At 37.5% G+C, this 22,652-nt stretch overlaps 1 protein-coding gene and 1 pseudogene across 3 annotated transcripts in view; one reads left to right on the top strand and one right to left on the bottom strand.

Moving 5' to 3' along the window:
• The first annotated feature begins 79 nt into the window (after positions 1–79).
• LOC109106801 lies at positions 80–5,037 on the top strand (annotated as a pseudogene).
• A 1,906-nt stretch (positions 5,038–6,943) lies between these two features.
• Positions 6,944–22,652, bottom strand: part of LOC109108315 (retinitis pigmentosa 1-like 1 protein) — a 16,752-nt gene continuing 1,043 nt past the window's right edge. Inside the window, exons 1-5 of one of the 3 annotated variants that reach the window (XM_042773498.1) lie at positions 21,636–21,825; positions 15,927–16,590; positions 14,656–14,833; positions 7,998–14,363; positions 6,944–7,880 (exon numbers count right to left, since the gene is read on the bottom strand). In XM_042773498.1, the coding sequence (XP_042629432.1) occupies positions 7,819–7,880; positions 7,998–14,363; positions 14,656–14,833; positions 15,927–16,568 (7,248 nt within the window). In that variant the 5' untranslated portion in view covers positions 16,569–16,590; positions 21,636–21,825 and the 3' untranslated portion in view covers positions 6,944–7,818. Of the gene's footprint in view, positions 14,364–14,655; positions 14,834–15,926; positions 16,591–21,635; positions 21,826–22,652 lie in introns of those variants that run through there. The other 2 variants (XM_042773499.1, XM_042773500.1) reach the window with 2 other exon arrangements.

Genomic DNA, 22,652 nt, shown 5'->3' with positions numbered 1-22,652 from the left:
AACCTGTCTGGCTGCAGTGAGCTGGTTGTAAAGTGCGCTAGTCGAGCCATTGTGCCATCATTCTGCTGGAGTGCATAAGGCATGAGCAGACATGACTGGTAAACATGGGGAATTCTATGTGCACCTGTAAACGCTGCTGCCCGTGTTGCCCACCAAAGAATGAAGAGCAGTCCCTCAGCCGCAAAAGAGTCAAGTCGATCTACAACTATTCCCCACGCACAATATTGGATCTAGATCTGAAGAAAGGAGATATTCTGGAGGTGATAGGCGAGAATGAGCACTGGTTGTATGTGAGGAGACGCACAGCTAAGGCTAACGGATCTAAGGGCTTTGTGGAGGAAAAAGGATATGTGCCTAAAGACTTCATCAAACCGCTGGATAGCGTAGAGGCCGAGCCGTAAGTCCTTGAGTTACTTTTGATCAGTTTGAGCTTGGGCAAATGCATATAGAGCATATATATATATATAGCAATCTCACTCTTAGTGTTTTGAATCTCTGCCCTGAATGAAACTGGCATCCTGTGTTTCCAGTTTCACAAGTTCTGGTGAAGTTGCTACAGTGCTGTCACTACCCAGTTTGTGTTTTTCTGAAGAAATGACTCTCGGAAATGATTATAGAGTTGGGGTGTGGACATTTTTGACAGGAAGCTAAGATATAACAGTGTGAATCTTGTATAAGATATTCAATTCTTTACAAATCTTAAATTCAAACACTTTTAACACTCAAATTACAAAACATATATATATGTGTGTGTGTGTGTGTGTGTGTGTGTGTGTGTGTGTGTGTTTTCATATTTCACCCAAAAAAAAAAAAAATTATATATATATATATATATTTATATATATTTAGGGGGGCAGCTGTGGCCCTAATGGTTAGAGAAGTGGACTTGTAACCAGAAGGTCGCCGGTTCGAGTCTCGGTGCTGGCAGGAGTTGTAGGTGGGAGGGAGTGAATGAACAGCGCTCTCTTCCACCCTCAATACCCATGGGCTGAAGTGCCCTTGAGCAAGGCACTGAACCCCCAGTTGCTCCCTGGGCGCTGGATATAGCTGCCCACTGCTTCGGGTGTGTGTTCACGGTGTGTACACTTCTCACTGCTGTGTGTGTGCACTTGGATGGGTTAAATGCAGAGCACCAATTTCTAGTATGGGTTACCATACTTGACAAATGTCACGACTTTCATATATATATATATTTTTTTTAATTTGTTGGGGTGAAATATGACCCAATCTTTTTTCTGTGAGATAAGCCCATTAAATTGTTACTTTACTGTCTATAATAAAATTAGCATAAATATTAAAATGGCGTACGTATACAATATACTTTGCAAATGTACAAATGTGATAAATAAATAAACAAATGTGTTAATAAATAAAAGAATATAAAGAAAAAACTTCTTATTAAATGATTATTTTTAATATTATTATATTAAATCTAGTACATGAATGGTTTGCCCCCGATATTCACTTGTTAATTTGTTTAAAAAATTGAAAACCGTGAAAGTGAAAGTGAAAGTGAAAGTCGTGACATTTGTCAAGTATGGTAACCCATACTCGAAATTGGTGATCTGCTTTTAACCCATCCAAATACACACACACAGCAGTGAGAAGTGAACACACCGTGAACACACACCCGGAGCAGTGGGCAGCTATATCCAGCGCCCGGGGAGCAACTGGGGGTTCAGTGCCTTGCTCAAGGGCACTTCAGCTATGGGTATTGAGGGTAGAAGAGAGCGCTGTTCATTAACTCCCTCCCACACCTACAACTCCTGCCAGCACCGAGACTCGAACCTGCAACCTTCTGGTTACAAGTCCAAATCTCTAACCATTAGGCCACAGCTGCCTTTAATATGTGATTCAATGTTGTACCATCACATACTGTATTGGACTCTAATAAAAATCCACTTAATAAAAACTAGTATCAATTGATTTTCAGATGGTTTTTTGAGAGTGTTAAAACACGTATAGAGGCCAGGAGATGTCTGCTGAGACCAGAGAACAAAGAGGGTGCATTTCTCGTCTGGAAGTGTAATGAGAATAATCAATATTATTTATCAGGTATGACAAGTGTGATTCACACACACATAATATCTCGAGCCTCTACGCTTTTATTTAACTGTATTGTTTTGCACTTCAACCCAATAAAAAAAGAGATCTAGTAACAATACACCAACCCTAATCTTAACTTGGAGAGTAGCTAAATAATATATTCTACAAATGATTTCTTTTAAAGTGTGGAACGGCCTTCATGCACGGCATTACAGGGTCAAGCAGGGATAAAACGACAAGCAGTTTTTCCTTGTTCATCACACACCCTTCCAGACCTTGTGTGAGCTGATAGAGTTTTACTCTAAATACGAGAGCGGACTCTGTGCGAAGCTTCATGAACCCTGTGTGAAGGTCAGCAAAGAATTACAACCTACAGATTAATGAAAGTACTGCAGCATCCTATAACGAACGAAGTTTTCCAGCACAATTCCAATCTGTCCATTACTCTTCCAGCTGGACCAGCCAGCTCCTCTGACTCTGTCATTCGAAACCAAATGGGAGGTAGACAGAAGCTCACTTACCAAAATAAAGAAACTGGGCAGCGGGGAGTTTGCGGAGGTTTGGCAGGGGCTCTGGAACAACACCACAGAGGTGGCCATCAAAGAGTTCAAAGGTAAATCAGGTTAAATATGTGGTTTTCTGCTGGTTTTACTTCATGTCTGCTGGTTTTACTAGGAGTGGCGACCTAAACGCAAACAAAATGCCCTAAAAAATTAAGAAGTGACATTGCCATAAACATATTTCGCTCTCGTAAATATTTCACTGTATTTTATTATTTGCATTAAGTATCCTTTATCACCTGCTAATCATGATCCAAAACAAACCTGTGATTTACTTTTAAAATTACGATCCGTTGATATTGTCTGTCCCACTTTACTTGCAGATGTCAACTATTCAAATATCAAAACAGAGATTAATATCATGAAAGAGCTGCATCACCAGCGTTTGCTGAAGCTCTACGCTGTGTGTACTAATAGTGAACCCATGTGTTTAGTCACAGAGCTCATGAAAAACGGCAGTTTAAAGAAATTTCTCATCAGTAAGTGAAGTCATATTAACTTGTTTGCAACTAAAAACTCTATAGATATCACTACCTTCATTTTAATGTTTACTGACACATTAAATGCTTTTTAAGAAATAATTTTATATTTTTCTTCAGGCCACAAAGAGAAGCAAGACCTGGAGTTTTCAATCATGATGGATTTTGCTGTACAGGTAACTTGATTTCTTTGAGAGTTATTGTGATCAAAAATCATACGGCCAGTTTTCCTTAAAAACAATTAATCAAGAAAATCAGTGGCAGGAACTGCAGGGCAGGATGGTGAAAAGTGTCTACGTTCATTACAAAAAATAAGAGCGGCTAGAAAAGTGTTTCTGGAAACTTCAAAGCAGTGCTATTTAAAAAAAAATAAAAAATCTTTAGAATAACATACACTGATGAATCATTATACCCAATATGTCAATGCATTCTCTCTAAGTAAGCAATTCATACATTGATTTCTCTGAAAAGGCTCCATTCACTGTTGTTAGTTAAGCGGCCTGACACTCTGCAACACTGACATTAACGTTAGGGAGACAGGTGGCATGTTCATTATTTTTGCAATTCCATTTGGTGCTGCGGTCATGCGAGATCAGCTGCTTGTCAGATTGATGCTTCCTCATTTCCTCGCTCCTCCAGTCCGTGACCCGGAAATCGATCATCATGAAGGACATATCAATTCTCCAAATGCACTCAAGGAGTTAAGGAATGAGGAAGCCCTCAATTTGGGGTTAAAACACCTTACAGATGCATAAAAACATTTCATTTATCTCAGCAGTGCATCTTGCATTGTTAACACTGATTTAGAGATCACACCGTGCAACTGATTCTAAACCAAGGCCTGAAATTTATGGGGAATCTTTTTATTTAGAAGACCCCAATGGTCTTTTTATTTAAATGAATTAAATAAATAAAGGATTTAAATGGATTCCTGTAAAGTTATCTATTTGAACTGTTTGAAAATAATATATAGCTACACACCAGTTGGATGAGATGGATTAATAGGCCTATTTAAAACGCAAAAGAAAAAAAAATGCTTCTCATCTCATCAGATTCAATTATCAAAATTGAGTAGTTTGCATCACATTACAGTTGGCCATTTAACATTTTTATTGTAAAACATTTGTCAGATGTTTCGTATTTAGTACCTTACATCTTACCTCGTACTCTTTGACCATTAAAAACTGAAGCTATCTCAATCATTTTGACATTGTCGAGTGCCTAGACCACTGAGGCAAAAAAAAACATTTTCTATTATTATTATTTATTTTTTTTTAGATTACAGAAGGAATGATTTACATTGAGAATAAAATAGTTCACCGCGATCTGAGAGCCGAGAACATTCTGCTTACCGACATGCAAAGCTGCAAAATAGCCGATTTTGGGCTCGCTGAAATAAATCTGGCTGGAAACCACAGAATTTCATCAGGTGAGAAATCTGATACATTCGTTCAAGCATGCAAAACACAAACACATATAGTGGATAACAGTTCTGATCTATCTGCAGATATAAAGGTCCCTGTGAAATGGATGGCCCCTGAGATATTTGAGTACAAGGCTTACACAAGCAAGAGCGACGTCTGGTCTTTCGGCATCCTTTTAACTGAAATCGTGACGTATGGAGATGACCCATACCCTGGTAAGCACATTTCACAACCCTAAACATAATACATGTGGTTGTAGCATCACATCTCACCCAACACATCTTTCTTCCACAATCTCAGGTATGGAAAAAATGTCATGCGTTCGGTCCATTCAGAGAGGAGAGCGGATGGAGAGACCAGCCGGCTGCCCCGAAGCACTCTACGACATTATGCTGCAGTGCTGGAGGTCAAACCCTGAGGAGAGACCAACATTTACAGAGCTACAGGAGAAGCTGATGGCTCTCATACATGAGCCTGATTCTGAAATGGAGTAGATACTGTAGAAATGAGAGGGCTGAGATACTTTTGAGCTTAAACCAAAAAAAATTCCAACACATACAATCACTTATATACATACACAATCAATGCCTGAATTAATTAAATAAATATGATTCACACTAAAAAAAAAAAAAAAAAAAAAAAAAAATACAACAATAAGCCTTCCTTTTTAAAAATCAAAACATCATAAAAATCAATAATGAAACTTGGAGCTAAATGCTTAATTGTCATGGAAAAAGAAACATAAAATGGGCTTCATAAATCCAAAAAACACATAATTTAGAATTACAATTAATAATCTCTCAAACTTGACAGGATTCATGAGATTCATTCATATGTGAACTGTGGCATAAATCTCTCAAACACATGATTTAGAATGACTATTACTAGTATTGCTAATCAGTATTACTAAAGGTGATTAAAAGCATTTTTAATATTCCCTGGTAAGCAGGAGATATTCCATTGTTGACTGATATTTTTGTCATCAAAGCTGCTGAACTAAAAAATTATGTCATGTCAACTTTCAACATTTGGTGATTGCAGAGCCATTACAAATAAATGTTCGATTTTTAACCTTTTATGTGAATTCTAAAAACTATTGTAGGAGCGTGTATTTTTTGTGACATGATAAAGAACATAGTAATGTAATTATGTAAACCAGGACTTTTTAAGGCAGGTTTCCTTCTTCCTTCTGAGAACATTTCAGAAATTTTACATTACTAAAATGTTTTAACACCTCTAAATACTTAACTTGGAAAAAACAAGCTCAAATTCTTTACAGTAAATATCATTATGAAGTACACAACTGGTCAAAAGTTTTGAAATTATTTTGATTTTTTAATATATTTGAATGAAGTCTTAATGCAGTAAAAATTGTATTATTGTGAAATATTTTTACAATTAAAAAAAAAACAATTTTTTTTTGTTTTATTATATTCTAAAATGTGATTTATTCCTGTGATGCAAAGCTGAATTTTCAGCATCATTACTCCAGTCTTCAGTATCACATGATCCTCCAGAACTCATTCTAATATGTTGAAAATGCAGCTTCCCCATCACAGGAATAAATTGCAATTTGAAATATATTAAAATAGAGAAAACATGTTTTAAATTGTAAAAAAAAAAAAGTTATTTTGATCAAATAAATGCAGTCTTGGTGAGCATAAGAAACTAATTCTAAAACATTTAAGAAATTTTAATTATTCCAAGCTTTTTTTTTTCGATAGTAAACTGTAAGAATGACACTTGAATAGATCAACCCTTCTCTGGCCTGTGGATTCAAAAGCACAACACAAGGGGGCATTACAATGGGGAAAAAACGTGATAAACTTTAAATTTTATTCAAACTAGCATAAATGAGATTCATGGTTTTCTCTACTTATGCTTTAAAGTCCAGGCTTGTGTGACATCTATGCAACCTGCTGAACTACATTTACATACCACTGACTAATAGCTGTACTAGATTAATGACTGATGTAAGTCAACCTCAATCCTCTCACCCTGCTAAAGATACTCCCAATGCAATGGCAATGAGATTTGAATGACGCAAGATCTATTCAGGCTGCTGGACTCAAACTCTGCTGCAATTATTTGTGCTTAAGTGTGTGTTCCCGACTATATCACTGAAAACCTGAAGGACAAATAACGAAAAACACATATAACAAAAAAAAAAACAATCTTACCTACCCAAAAAAAACCCGCAAATAAACTACAAAAAAAAATCTGAAAGTCTGATTTGTGGAACTTGTGGAAACATGCTGTACACAAATACATGTTACAATTTTATCCACACAAAGCACTGTATCCTGTTTCAGGTTAAAAAAACAAAACAAACAAACACCCATGGCTGAGCAGCAACACAAAGAGAAACTTGATGAGCAAGTCAGTGCAATTGTTGACATTGATATAGTCAGATACCTGAAACAACAAACTCCTAATGCTAAATATGAGCCGACCTGTTATGAAAATATCATGTGACATTCTCGGAGTTGAGCATTTATTACTGTAAATGTTACAGTACAATAGCAACATACAACAAAACCGGATCAAGGATGCTTTAAACACCACACATGGTGGTATGCTTTAAATACCACATTTTGCAAATTCAGAATGAAATAAAACATAGTTAAGTCATATTGAAATATACAGTCATGGCAAAAAGTTGCTGCTAAACTGAACACATCTCAAAAGCATTTTGGGTAAAACCTCTATCTTACATCATATTTGCAGTTGTGTACTTTGAAATATAATTGTGCCATTTGGCACATAAACTAGAAGTTATGCAATGCTAACCAATGTTAAGGTTTGGGCAAACAATGCATAATAGTATAATACTTGCAACATTCAAAACCCTGAGAATTCAATGTTAATTGGTAAAATGTACATGATTCAATGACTACAGAATTTAAATGTGTATATGAATCCATGATGCCTTTTAACAGACTCAATAAAATAATAATACTTTGACTACACAAAAAATATACAGAATTGTACAATATAGAGTTTTGAAATCTCTTTAAAATTTCTATTTAGCTCTTTAGATGTCTTTAAAGTGAGATTCATCATCTCACATCATTTAAGTCCCATCTAAAGTAACATTAGTAATAAAGTGCTTTATATGAGGGAATATCAAATTGTCCTTTCTCACGTCATTGTCCTTTCTTTTGTTTACTGGTCCTGTTGCTTATTATATGAGACACTTGCCATTCAGTCAAGCCATTGCACCTGTCTTTGTGGTTTCCATGTGTCTCTTTGTACGCTGGTTGTTTAGCAATCACAACCATGCTACTCTGAAGATCTTTCAGTTTAGATTCAGTCTGATTCATGCAGTTCTTCATGGATCGTGGTTGAGACTCCACTGACGTTCTCGTTACCTGTTTCGAAAGTGTGCTCTCATCAACAGCAGTTTCATCATATTCTTTCTCAAAATCTTCCTCAACAGAGCTACATTTTTCCGTTTCATTTTCTGTGACCTCCACCTCGATATTTACCTTTGCCTGTGTCTGATGTCCCTTCTTTGTTGGCATCATCCTCTGCAGATCCATCCTGGTTCCCACCAGCATTCTTCTCATTGGTCGACTCGTCATTTGAAGTTTCATCTGATTTTTCACCTTCAGTAGGTTTATCAACTTTATTTGACTCAGAATCACCTCCATCTTCTGCAGACTTGTCTTCTGTACTCTCTTTCCCAGTCTCAGATTCTGCTTCCTTGTCAACCGATTCAATTTCTTCACCAGTTTCTGTCATCTCACCCTCTTTTTCTGCCTCCACAGCCATATCACTATTTTCTACATTTTCCGCATCTCCCTCAGGACTGTCTTTTTTTTCACAGTCCTCTTCTGTAATTCCTTCATTTTCAGCCTCTTCTTCAACAACCTCAACTTCCTCTTCAGCATCGGTCTTAACATTTACCACCATTTTTGCATCCTCACCTTCTTCATTCTCCACCTCTTCCACATCACCACAATCTATTTTGTCATTTGCTTCCTCTTCATTTGGATCTCTTGTCTCAGAGTCTACAGACACATCTTTGATGTTTTCTGCATTTTTGTCTTCATCTACTGTATTGACAACACCGTCTGGCTCTTGATCTGCCATCTCAAATGTATGGCCTCTAGTATTGTCATTTGCTTCCTCTACCACTTCACGAACCACTTCTAAGTTCTTCTCTTCTTTATTAACTGCACAAGTCACTCTGGTGGTGTGTTGTTCTTCCATCTTTGGTAATTGGGCTGGATCCTTTTTCATTTGCAAAATTTTCCGCAGATCAAATTCCATCATAACTGGAGCCAAACTCAAAGCCTGAGCTCGCTGGACTGCTCTGGATGCCATTTTCTTTTTCATGCATGCATCACATGGGCAGTATTCATCGTCACTGCGCTGATCGCTGTATTCTGTACCCGATGCAGTGTAATTTTCATCACTTCTCGAAGAAATGGACTTATTGCGCATGACCCGAAGACGCTTGCGTCGCTGCTCAGTCTGGACTGTTGAGTCTCTCGATAGAGTATTTCCCGGAGGTCTCGGACCCCTGCCAGCCCGGCTTTGGACTTTTTGCAGTTCTCGGTTAATGCTTGATTGAATCCGTTTGTGCACTTCCTCTTTCAGCTCACTTATCATCTTATCGAGCATCTCATTGTCATCTAAATCCCACCTCACTTTGAACTCTGCCATGGCATCTGCGTAATGTAACATGAACTGCTTTTCTAGCTTTTTTAATAAGCTCAGCACCCAAACGGGATCTGGGTCTTGTGAAACTCTTTTAGTAAACGGAGCTCTCTGAACAGATGGTGGAGTTTCTGAGCTCATATTTTCTTGAGATCTTATAGTATTACTCTCATTCCCAGAGCTCTTGTAAAAAGTTGTTTGTGGCGTTTGATCTGATTCATTCTTCTCACTGCTTTCAACATCATCATCTTTCAATACATCATTTTCTTGGTCATCATCCAGTTGTGAATTTACTGGACTTCCCTGGACTCGTTCTGCAAGGTCTGGAGTAACTGGATCTGAGGGGACTTTGGATGGATCTAAACATTCACATGCTTGAGCTGTAGACTTAACCTCATCTTCTTCTTTATCTTGCAGTGAGCCCTCTTGTTCGGCAATTGGTGGTATTGTGTCTTGTGTGGTCTCTGTTTTTTCTAATACGACATTCATGCTACCTTTAACAGAGCCGGTGGAGCCGCTGCTAACATCAACCCCAGATGAAGACTGTGGGTTACATTCATCTTCAGCAGAGGGATGTTCCTTTTCATTCTGGTTGTTCTGTTCATCCTCAGAGGGCTTTTGGAGCCAGAGCGACTTTAGGATCATCATGACTTCATTATATTTATGCTGCTTTTCCATTTTAGAGTCTGAGTCAATCAATCGTAAATTCGCAAAGCAGTCCAACAGCCCTTGAGCAGACTGGCTTAATTTTCTGCCATATACAGGGGAGACCTCAGGTAAACTACTGGATCTGTCTAGTTTTGGACCCAGTAAAACCTTCATGACCTGAACCGAGGAATGACACTGCTTTTGCAAACTGTCTTGTTTGGTTAATGCTTTGCGGATGGGATCCGTTATGCTTACTTCCAATTGTGCTCTTTCGTCACACAACTCTGTCAGCTGAATATGATTATCCTCTGCCTGATCATCATGGGGTTTCTCAACCTCTTTTATGCTTTTTGATGCCCAAACTTGGTCTCTTTCAGAAGTGTCCTCACCACCTTGAGCCAGGGTCACATCTTCAGTGAGTTCGATATCCATTTCATAAACATGGCCATCAATGGGAATGTTCCTCAGCCAGTCACTTACAACTTCCGTAGATGACGTGTTCGGTAAGCATGATGGCATAAGTTCCTTGTTGTTGCACTCTGATGAGAGGCTGACTTTGCTGTGTTTGCTCCTGCTGCTTTTTTGGCTTTTATTTTCTACCTTGTCGACATTTTTGCTGGAGGCAACTGACTTTGATCCTCTGCTGACTGGTCTTGCACTGCCGACAATCTCTTTCAACAGATCTGCTGCTGAAAGTGCCCGAGATAAAACACTGTTGCTTGAGGAACCAGGATGCTTGAGTGATGCTATATTCTTGTTTGGCATCTCCTGTGGTAGACTTTTACAATTTTGGGAAATATCAGACATCCCTGCTGAACTTGGACTGGATGCATCATTTTTTACAGATCTTCTGTCTGATGCGGAGGATTTAACCGTGCCACCATCATTGTCTCCATTATATTTTATATTCAGCCCATTTATTTCCAAACACTGGGAAGAACACTTAGATCTTTTGCATTTAGATCTATCACTCTCTTTAGTACTGTGCCTGTTTTTGGACTTCACTGAATGTTCAGAGGCTTTTGAAGAGTTTAAACAGTCATTTTCTGGGGTAGTTTTTCCAGAGGTTCTTTCAGTTTGGTCATGTTGTGAAGATTTTTCATTCATTTCTTCATGGTTGATGTTGCTGACAATTTTACAGTCTCTCTCTTTCATAGCTGTATTTTTAGTGCTTCCCTGTGAAACACTCGAGGGTGACCTACTTTTTGAAGTGGAGGGCACTCTGATATTGTTTTCATTTAACTGGCCTCCTGACTTGTTTTTCTTAAGTTCTGCTGACATGATACTTTCAGCGTAGACAGACGAGAGGGCTTGAACAGGAGTCTTACAGTTCTTGTGATGGGACTTTTTAGATTTGTCTGAAACTGCAGAGTTCATAGACATTTCTGTCCTTGGCCTTTCCTCTGGATCCACTCCATTTACATTCTCTAACATATATCCAGCTTCCTCTGTTCCTCTGTGTGACATGCCATTGGTTGATCGTTCATCAAAGTCGTCACCCTTGTGCTCTTCTACTAGTCCAAGAGAAATGGATGCTGTTGATGTAGGACTTAGAGGTTCATCTAACTGATTGCCTGAAGACTTAATGTTATTTATAAGAGATTTAGTTGACAGTTTTGATTTTCCTGACAAGCTCTCAGATTCACCTTTGGCATCCTCTTTTAGCATCTCAGTCTTTGTATCTCTCAAATTACCACTTGAGGAGCTGTGACAATGACATTTACTGGATCTTTGGGATTTCAAGGATACATTAGAGCTTACTGACATCCCACTTGGTGCTCTGGTCTCAGTTTTCTTAATTTCATTGTTGTGGGTTGATCTAGGAGATGGAGACCTCTTCGCCCTAGGCAATGGAGAGGTCACAGATAAGGCATTCTGTGTCACGTCTTTGCCATTCTTTACTTCCTGAGATGCAAGGCTCTTTTCATTGGATTTGACGGATCTTTCAGAGCAGGGATTAGATTTTTCTGAGGTCTGAGACATTGCTCTGATGGCTCTATTTGACTTAGTTTTTGGAGTTGCACATTCATTAGGTGTTGTATCATTTGGTTCTGAGGTAACTGTGGTTTCTGGAACATTGCAGTTTGAATTGTGAGACCTACAAGATCCTTTAGACGTGTTTGTTTGAACAGACAGAGCAGTGGGAACTCTTTCCTCAGATTGAGACGCTGCATGTGAATTCTTTAAGGATGCATGTGATTTTACAGATATTTTGGAGCAGTTGGACAGTGGGCTGCATAATCTTTCTTCAGTGGCTACCTCAGTTTCCGGCTCACACTGAACATCAGGACGACTGATATTTTGAGTGGCTTTGTCTTGTAAGTCGCAACAAGATTTGACAGACTTAGTTGTTTGCTCTGATGCATGCGACGGATGTTCAGAAGATTGGTTTGATTCATTAGACATGACACTAGCTGAGCTGACTTCTTGAGGAAACTCTGTGTCTTGTCCACAATGATTATCTGTTGTAGTATGACTCTGAGTAGCAGCACTTTCTGATATATCTCCCTGAGAACTAAATAAGTTTGATGGCACTTCCTCTAAATCATTTGGACTACAAGATCTAGGCGTTTTAGCTTTCTCTGAATGTGCAGATTTTGATGTGTGGGATTTCCTTGAGGCAGCTGATAAATCTGAACGGGCTGACATTGGGCTGACAGCTCTTTCTTGGATTTTTTCTTCAGCTTTATCCATTTCTGTCAGGACCAAGGCTGGTGTGGGCTCTCTCTCTGAAACAATGCAGTCTGACCTCACTGACTTTGCTGGCGTGGCACTTTTGGTTCTTTCTCCAACGCTTTCTGCTTCATTATGTTCAGATTTTGATGATTTCCCAACAGAATACATTACATGTGTAGAGCAGTTAGACTTTTTTGATATTTTAGAAGTAGAAGAGGCATTTGAATTTTTAGACAGTGCAGACTCAGAGCATTCCCGTGTGACTTCCCTTTCCGATGTATCATTAACTGGTTCACAGTTTTCAAGAGCATTTAAAGTGGATGCAGCAGATTTGTTTGGCTTCGACAAAATTGAATCAGCTTTCTCTGGGTAACTCCCCTCTGGATTCAAATTCAATCTTTTATGCTCACCACAGCATGAACATACACCAGGCTCACCAGATCGTTTCGACAGACCTGATGTGGCACTTAAAGATCTTTTTGCAGCGTCATCGTCACATATCTCCAGAGCATCTGATGCATTGGATCCAGGGCTGTTTGCTTGGACTCTAGATTTACAAGATGCTTGGCTATGTCTGGAACTTGCATTACAAGCCTCTCCCTCAGGCCCGTGCTGCCTACCAGATGCAACTGAACTTGGGGTTATGGCTCCACAGTGACAAGAATGGGATCTGGAGGATGCTTTTGAAATTGGAGATGTCATACTCATCCCATCTGACTCTGCTGGCACTGCAAAAGGGGTTTTAGACTTTTTAAGCTTAAGTGAGTGAACAGCACTGCTTGATTCTTTACTTGGAGGTCTGGGGGACAAATAAGATCTTGGTGAAGACTGGTAGCCACAACAATGAATACATTTGGGTTGATCATCACTCTCAAGATGGTTACTTTGAGACCAGTGTGATGCTCTTGAGACACTTGGAGGCAGGTCATCATAATCATCATCCTGATCTTCCTTCAAAGACTCAAGCACTTTGGATGAGTTGCTGACCGCAGAAACTGGACACTCTTCCATGACCTTAATGACCTCACAATGTGGAGTAGGAGAGATTTTAGGTTCCATATAATAACATTTATTATTAACGTGACTTTCACTGTCATCCTCACACGATCTCTTGCTCTTTGACGTGACGCCAACAGATGATACTTCACTTCGATTACAGCAACGACTTATTGCACAGTATTCTACTCTAGTGTCTCCTTCCTCCATTGTCTGCTGAAAGCACGAGGCCTTTTCCACCACATGCTCAGTGTACTCGCCACTGGAACGAGAAATTGTGTGCGTACTATCCACCGATGACTTTTTATGTCCAACTTTGTGAGACGATGCACTGGAACTAGGTGATTTGCAGGCCCCCGATTCTTTGTGCATGGGGTTTTTCCAGATGTCGTACTCTTGGCACTGATTGCAACAGTTCTGACAAAGTGTTTCCTCGATATGCTTCTGATGCAGCTTTGTTGCAAAGGCTTCATCATTCTCAGATGCAATTATGGAGTCTGGGTCTGAATACTCAGCCTTAGCTTGAAGATAATCTGCATCTTTTACAGAGACAGAGTCGTTCATATTTGCTGATGACTTCTTGATCTCGGTGGACCACTGAAGAGTCTCATCGTTGAAGAGCCGAAAGCGAACCTTCATCTCCACTGAAAGGCTGCCGTCTTTGTTAACAAGCACTCTCTTCTCAATGTCATCATTCACTACAAATTCTTTAACATAGGGACAGTTGCTGATGCAACCAGACTGTCCTGGTGTTATGCATAATCCATTTTGATAGGACTTTTCTGAAGAAAGAGAGAATCTTGTAGATCTATTACTGGAGTCTGATCGTGGATGGATAATGCTTTTCTTTGTCTCCAGGCCAAAGTTAACTGTTAAAACAAAATTATATATATAAAAAAAGATATACATAGTTTCATTAAGGATAACAACATATTTTCAAAATGCAAACAACAAATTTGAAAGAGCCTCTTGATTCACCAACCCCTAGAATACATTAAGCCCATTTGAGTTGGTGGTAAATGGTTGTTTTCTCTTCATTCTATTATTAGAGACACGTGGGTTGGGTAGATGGTTAGTTAATCACTATAATGAATCACCTAAAACAAATAAATGTAAACGGTAGTTAGCTTGAACTGTGTGCACAAGAAAGAAAATATTTACCATTCTTTTTGCTTTCATGGCCTTCACTGCAGATACTGGAGTGAGACCTTGTGCCCATTCCTGGAAGCTTTTCATCTGAGAGCTTCTTCAAGCTTTCAGTGAGCAGCGGCCTGAAGGGCTCTCGACCCACACAGACCAGCACACTAGGACACTGCATCAGACTCTGAATATTGTCAATCTATGGAGTGCAGTGAATAAACAGAAGACAAAAGATATAAAACATGTCAAATAACACTCAGAGATAAATACTTATTATCACTGTGTACATAGCTACCTTTTAACATCAACATCATGACTGAAATGTAACCTCATAATTGACTGATTTGGTTGCACAGACAGACTCATTTTAGCATTTACAACCCCTAAATCGTCAAAACCCAAACATAATGGTTCGCTGCAATGACAACAGCAGCATATTCATGTATGGCGAATTCAGGTAAATTGGGCCACTTTTTGCCATTGTGATGACTGGATAAAAATGCCCCAATTATCCCAAATTATCCTAAAATGGAAATCAATCATTTAAACACAAAATACAGATTTTACATGGTATTTTTAAGAAACAGTTCAACCAGCAATTTGAATTCAGGCATCATTTACTCATCCTCTTCCTATTTTATTCAAATGACTTACATGGACCATGAAAGGAGAAATTTAGTAGAATGCTCTTTTCCATAAAGCATTGCATGGGGCTATCAAATGCCAAAATGAACAAAAAATACATACAATTAGTATTATTTGCTGAAAATCTTTGAAATCTTTGAAAATCTGGAATCTGAGGTTATAAAAAAATCTAAATATTGAGAAAATTGCTTTCAAAGTTTTTCAAATTAAGTTCTTAGCAATGCCTATTACTAATCAAAAATTAAGTTTTGATATATTTATGGTAGGAAATTTACAAAATATCTTCATGGAACATGATCTTTACTTAATATCCTAATGATGTTTTGCATAAAAGAAAAATCGATAATTTTTACCCATACAGTGTGTTTTTGGCTATTGCTACAAATACACCCAATCTACTCAACACTGTCACATATCTCCAGGGTCACATATAGATGATATTTATGGTGCTTTTTGGTCCATACTGAATAAATGCTTCTTTTTTATGGGGGGTGAACCATCCCTTTAAGATGCAAATTAGATTAATAGCTACTGTAGCACAACTATTTTCCCAGGGCCTTCAGTTCTGTCCTGACCTGACACCTGCCTCCTAAAATACTTGACCTGGCTAATTAAAGAATGGCTGAAGAAAGGAAATCCTCCCTGACCTTACGTCCCTCCAGAGTGTAGAGTTTCTTGACATGACATTGCATGAGTTCTGAAATCTCGTCCAGGAAAACGCGAAGACTCCGAGCAGTTCGTCTGCTCAGAATGATGGATCGCCTAACAGTAGGGTCGTTGTTTTTTACAAGAACTATCCTTTTGGGGTGCCGATGGTGGCGCTGATGTCCCGACGGGGGCTCCTCTGGTCGGGAGGGCTTGCAGCGAGTGTTATGTGGGTAGCTGTGATGGTGCCAGACCGCCGGCCTCTTCCCTGCAGCTTCCATGTTGATTGGTTTCACATAGCGGTGGTCAGAGCACAGGTAACAGCCTCCATCCTCTAACTGCTCTAAATGTTTAATGCTGTGGGTCCCCCTGGGGGTCGTGATGGTACGCACACCAAAAGGCAGAGGAACCTTTTGGGAAAGGTCATCCAATAAGGCATCAAAGCATCTGAAGCTGCGCTTATGGATGGCCATCTTGACACCTTTGAACTGAGCGTCACCACTCTTGTAGAAGGTCATTCTCTTGGCTGGGCTGGCCACAGTCACGCTGGAGCCAAAGGACGATGGTGGAGGATAAGGAAACTTATGCGGCTCATTTTGAAATTGGGTATTGGCATCAAAGGAGCCTTGGGTCGTCCTCTGCATCTCTCCTCCACGTCAATTCAATCTGTGGAGGAAAGCTTGGAAATGTGAATGGGATTGTGAATGGGATTGGAAATGACAACTCACAATCAACACAAATTTCAAATTCAAACTCAGAAACAATCTTCACAAAAATCTTCATAAAATATGAATTTATCAAGAAATAAGATTAAATGGAGACTCTGGTAATGAGTAGTTTAATTGTAGACCAGTCTGTATTGTGATCAGAATATCAGAATATTATAATCAAAACCAGACCAGACAAGACCAAATCATCATATTTATTTCTGCTAATTCTGAAAAAGTGAATGAATGAAACATAATTGAGATCTCCAAGCCTCCTGTGTTAAGAAAGAGCTACCCTGAAAAATATTTTCTTCTAAGAACCGTACACCAAAATTAAGCCTCAAACATGACGGGTACTCAAGCTAAGACATGTCTTCGAACTCAGAGATATAGTGGCTAAAATATCACTATTTGATTGTTTAATTAGATTTAGTCAGAGGTGGAAAAACATATAGATTTAACACTTAGGTTATGAATGTCACTAAAGTTCATCCTTATACTGATGATTGGCATATTCATACAGTGAACAATGGCATTGACATGGTACTCCAAAGTACTTCAAAGAACACCATGGTATTACAAAAAAACAGATACTGCAATGAAAATTGCAATCATACTATGCAGACTTTTTAGTCAACTTTTTAGTCAGTCTTGTATTATAATACACAACATGTCATTTAAAAATGTAAGCAATTAAGAAATGTGGCCCGAGTCCAGAGGTTAATCTCATGCTCTTTGGGAAACAGTTACTGACTAGTTTAAATTGCATTTAGTTCTTAGTCCTTAATAGGCACTTTAATCCAACATTTAAAGAAGTTTGTGCATAAAATCATTTTATGTGTATTAAACTGAGTCCAAAGTTAGTTTTCTTGTAAAGTTAGATTCCTTATAATGAGATTTTGAAAAATGCACAAAACCATTTCATGATTCAGTCAGGCCAGATTGAATAAAATGACATATTGTTTCTTGACACATGCAATGTTCTAATTTTAATTGTATAAAATTTAGATAAATGATCCATATTTTACAACAAGAGCCATGACATACTGCATCAAGCATGTTTTCACTGAACAAGTTTATGAAAATAAACAATATACTTACTTTTACAGAATACATTATCACATCTGATGCCAAAAATAAAAAAAACTGTACAAAATGTGAAAACAAACAAACAAACAAAAATTCTGACTATACAGAGCAATGTTCCAGGTAGCATCCAAGCACATGAGTGCTACAGGGATGCAACTTCACAAGCCCTCCCACAAACTGTCTGGCCAATAATCAGGGCCTTTGGCGGCTAAGGATAGAACGAAAATCTTCTTTAATCATCCTGAGATTTTTCTGAACTCTAGGGGAGCATAAGACACATGACAGTGACACCAGGATTGCACAAACAGAAATGCACAGAGCTACGAGACGTCTGCCTTCAGACCCCTGATGACAGAATATATTGTATATATTCTACAAACATGTCATTTAAACAATGATGCACCAAACAGACAGACTAAAAATACACTTGCTGTCAAATTCACTCTAGTTCTCTACCGCTTGTATCTGCTGACTGACACAACGTGCATATATACTATATCTAACTTTATTTGCATTCATGCAGTACACTCATATAAAGTGAAATCTACTATAAAGCAAATCTCAACTGCTTGATCAGTAATATCATGGCGAAATTTAAACTATATTAATGCAGAAGGTTGGACATATAGTGTATCCAACTTTATTTTTTGCACAGATACAGTATTCTCATTTTAAGTAAAATATATCTTATATAATGTAATTACAATGTTACTATTATGTTTCCATATTCTAATATTATTATTTATTTTATTATTATTATTATAATTGGGGGTGGAATATAGGCTAACCCTGTGTCCATGGCATTCTTTATGAAATTCACCCAGATATCACACACGTCAGGCACTATAACTTAAATATTGCAATATAGCATTAGTATCTGTAATTACAACATTAGAAGACTTTAACTATTCATAGAAAATATGTATTAATAATTAATATTTTGTGAACCTTTCTTCTAGACTGAAAATGCATCCTCTCAATAATATCTGCCTGGTGCTTCATTCATTTTGATTTATATGCTGTTTCTAATGGCACCTTGAGATGAAAGTGAATGTAAATCGGGCCTAAAGTGAATGGTTGCTTATTCTCTCTGAATCCTGCAATGCCATACTGTAACCGTAAAGTACTGTTAAATTAAAATAAATGAACATTTCATGGATTTTTTTTTTTTATTTGTACACTGAGAAAATTGGTGTAGAAACAATTTTCACTGAGTAATTGTTAGTACATTTTATTGTGATAACACTGACTGTAGTACTGTACCGCTAAAGCACAGGCTTACTGTAATCTCAGGAAAAGACAGCACATCCTCTGTACTCTTAACTGACCCACTATTAACCACTAGCTGGAGCAACATTAATACGGATGTTTATAAGTTCTATGTTTAATTCCGATTCTTTTAATGGCACATTATGCACAAACCCTATTTAATTAGAGCTAATTAATTACTAAACACCTCTGAGAGGTGTACATATATTTGACACCAATATATGTATATGTTCCTTGTGGGGAAGTCGTGGCCTAATGGTTAGAGAGTCAGACTCCCAATCGAAGGGTTGTGAGTTCGAGTCTCGGGCCGGCAGGAATTGTGGGTGGGGGGAGTGCATGTACAGTTCTCTCTCCACCTTCAATACCATGACTTAGGTGCACCTTGAGCAAGGCATCGAACCCCCAACTGCTCCCCCGGGCGCCGCAGCATAAAATGGCTGCCCACTGCTCCGGGTGTGTGTTCACAGTGTGTGTGTGTGTTCACTGCTCTGTGTGTGTGCACTTCGGATGGGTTAAATGCAGAGCACGAATTCTGAGTATGGGTCACCATACTTGGCTGAATGTCACGTCACTTTCACTCACTTTCACTTTCAATTATAAATCTCTAAAGACTGAATTAACAGTTGAAAGTGCTACACATGATTTCCACAATTAGTAACTGAGAACTTGGCAGACCATTGGAAGAAACCTGCAATACAACACTCTCAGATTACTGAGACTGAGGGAAGAGAATGAGACTCATGGGATATGTGTGAGAAGAGGGAGGAGACTAGGCCTAAAATACAAATATATATCTGTTCAGTATGGAAGCCCTGGGTTTTATCTCAGAATTACAAGATATTTCACAATTTTAAGATATATAAAGTCACAATTCGAAGAAAAGAGTCTGAATTGCGAGATAAACTCCGAACTGCGTGATATAAAGTTGCAATTAAGAAAAAAAGTCTGAATAGTGAGATTCAAAATAAGAATTGCGATATAAAGTCAAATTCTACAAAAAAAAGTCAGAATTGCGAGAAACTCAGAAATAAAATTGCTATTCTAAGAAAAAATTCTGAATTGATATAAAATCAGAATTGCTTGTAATTCTGAGAAAAAAAAGAATTATGATATAAACTCAGAATTGACCCTTCGCAGGGAGTTTGATTGACAGGTGATCTGACCAATCATAATGCTGAATCTGCCAGGAGAGTAGATTAACGTTGATGGACTTGAACTTGAAAAATGGTGTATTGACATCTTTCCGCTGTTGAGACCGCAGCTGATATTCATTTGTGTTTATCCCGTACTATAAATAGTAGTAAATATGAAGAGATGATTACAATATTTATTGTTTTAATTCCTTTAAAACAAAATTTGAAAGCTGAAACTTTCATACCAAACAAAACAATATTTATTGTTTTAATTCCTTTAAAACAAAATTTGAAAGCTGAAACTTTGTTTCATACCAAAAGTAACCTGCTCGTTGTCAGTTTCTGATCGCTCTGCCGCGTATTTTTTACTGCGTGAGAACATGATGTGTGGAGTGAGAGCGCCATGGCTTGACGGGCGTAGCAACAGTAACTAAGGGGGGCAGGTTTTTGTGAAGGTTGAACTGCGATATTAAAAAAAGTCAGAACTGCGAGATATAAAGTTGCAATTCTAAAAACGATATAAACTCACACTTCTAAGAAGAAAGTCTGAATTGTGAGATAAAAAAAAATAAAATAAAATAATTGCTACTTTATCCCATGCAGAAACAAGCTTCCATTATTGAGCATCATTTTAAAAATAAAGGTAACACTTTACAATAAGGTTCATTAGTTAACATTATTTAACCACTTTAGTTAACATGAACTAAGCATAAACAATACTTCTACAGTATTGATCTTAGTTAATGTTAAGTTTAACATTAACTAATACATTATTAAAATCAGAAGTTGTATTTGTTTGCATTAGTTAATGCACTGTGAACTAACATGAACAAACAATGAATAACTCTATTTTCATTAACATTAACAAAGATTGATAAACACTGTAACAAATGTATTGTTCATTGTTAGTTCATACTGGTTAATACATTAATGTTAACAATTGACACATTATAAAAAATAATACCAAAATAATAATAATAATAAGCAAATGATAAATTATTTCCATAATGCTAATGACAGGCCTAATAACCCAGATCATTAGCTAACGCTTACTTAACAGCACTCATATTAGCCAGAGCTACTAGATATTAGTTACTTTTGAACACAAAAAACCCAAGTCCTTGAAAATGTTCTGTCTGTCTTTCCAGTAAGGCATGAAAAGTCTGAAATAGTAATTGTAAAAATGACTACATTAATAAGAAATGCTTTAAAAAGGATACAAAAAAAAATCAATTCAAATCACATGAAACCTAACCTATGCTAGACATTAAAATCAAATCAACACATCATCTTCATCTAAAAGAACTCAACATCATTGTAGAAAGCAATAACTATTTCATAAAGTAAATAGCTGCACTGACAGCTCTCACACAAATAGATTCTTCAGTTCTGTAATCTATATTCAGATTCTCTCCCATTTTTAGCGTACATCTCTTACATCACCAATGCGTAGACAGCATATTCCACTAAAAACCATCTTGATGCTCTGTCCTAATTCCACACACCGGCTTACCCTGCAGGTGCAGATTCATTCTCCTCAGCTGCCAAATCCTCCGACGCCAAACCTCCAAACTTGCATACTTCTGAAGTAATCCAGTTAGAGAATCCAACAGGTTTTCCTACAATAAGCAGCGCTCCTTCCTCCGGCTCACACAGGTGAAGACGAAACAGGCACAGCGTGTGCAATCATGGCGTTCCCTCCTGCAAGGAATGTCACTTTCCACCCCACGACGATGGTCTCGGATGTGCCACAGCTGCATATTGTCTATCCACAATCATTCATTCCATTAGGCTAATTATCACAGGCAGACCTTCATCCAGAGAGGAGGAGGAGGAGAAGTGGGACTCCTCTGAAAGAGGATTATACTGTGTGGCCATCTGTGCCAGAATGAATTAACTCTTAGATCTCCAAAAACTACCTGTTGCTCATGCTTTAGGCATAAAAAACTTATACAGAAAACTATTGGCCAATTCTGACCAACAAAAAGTTCCACTGCATATGTTGACTATGTTATGTTAATCATGTTAGACATTTTCTTAATGTTATTATGAAACCAGATCTAATATTACCATCGAAAAATTACTATGAGGCAAATATAGTGTGCAATTCTTCATGTTACAATCAAATCAAATACTGTTCTTAGCATAATATCAAACAATATTTTATTATGATTAATAATAATAATAATAATAATTATTATTATACATGATTAAGATTATATATAAAAATATTCACATTAATATAATATTGTAGTAAATGTACCTTATTATTATTACAATCAAATTACATAATTTTTTATTATTATTGTTAATTTAAATTTTAGAGACACTTGTATACTTAATTTATATATAGAGAGAGAATTAAATATATTAATTAATATTAGAATTAATATTATATTATATATAATATAATATATATTAAAATATAAATATATATATATATATAATATTTAGCAATTTTATATTTTAATTTTAATATTCATAGTGTGTGTGTGTGTGTGTGTGTGTGTGTGTGTGTGTGTGTGTGTGT

The sequence above is a fragment of the Cyprinus carpio genome, chromosome A17 (assembly GCF_018340385.1).
Source record: "Cyprinus carpio isolate SPL01 chromosome A17, ASM1834038v1, whole genome shotgun sequence".
NCBI classification, from domain to species: domain Eukaryota; kingdom Metazoa; phylum Chordata; class Actinopteri; order Cypriniformes; family Cyprinidae; genus Cyprinus; species Cyprinus carpio.
This window is presented reverse-complemented; position numbering and strand designations above follow the sequence as displayed.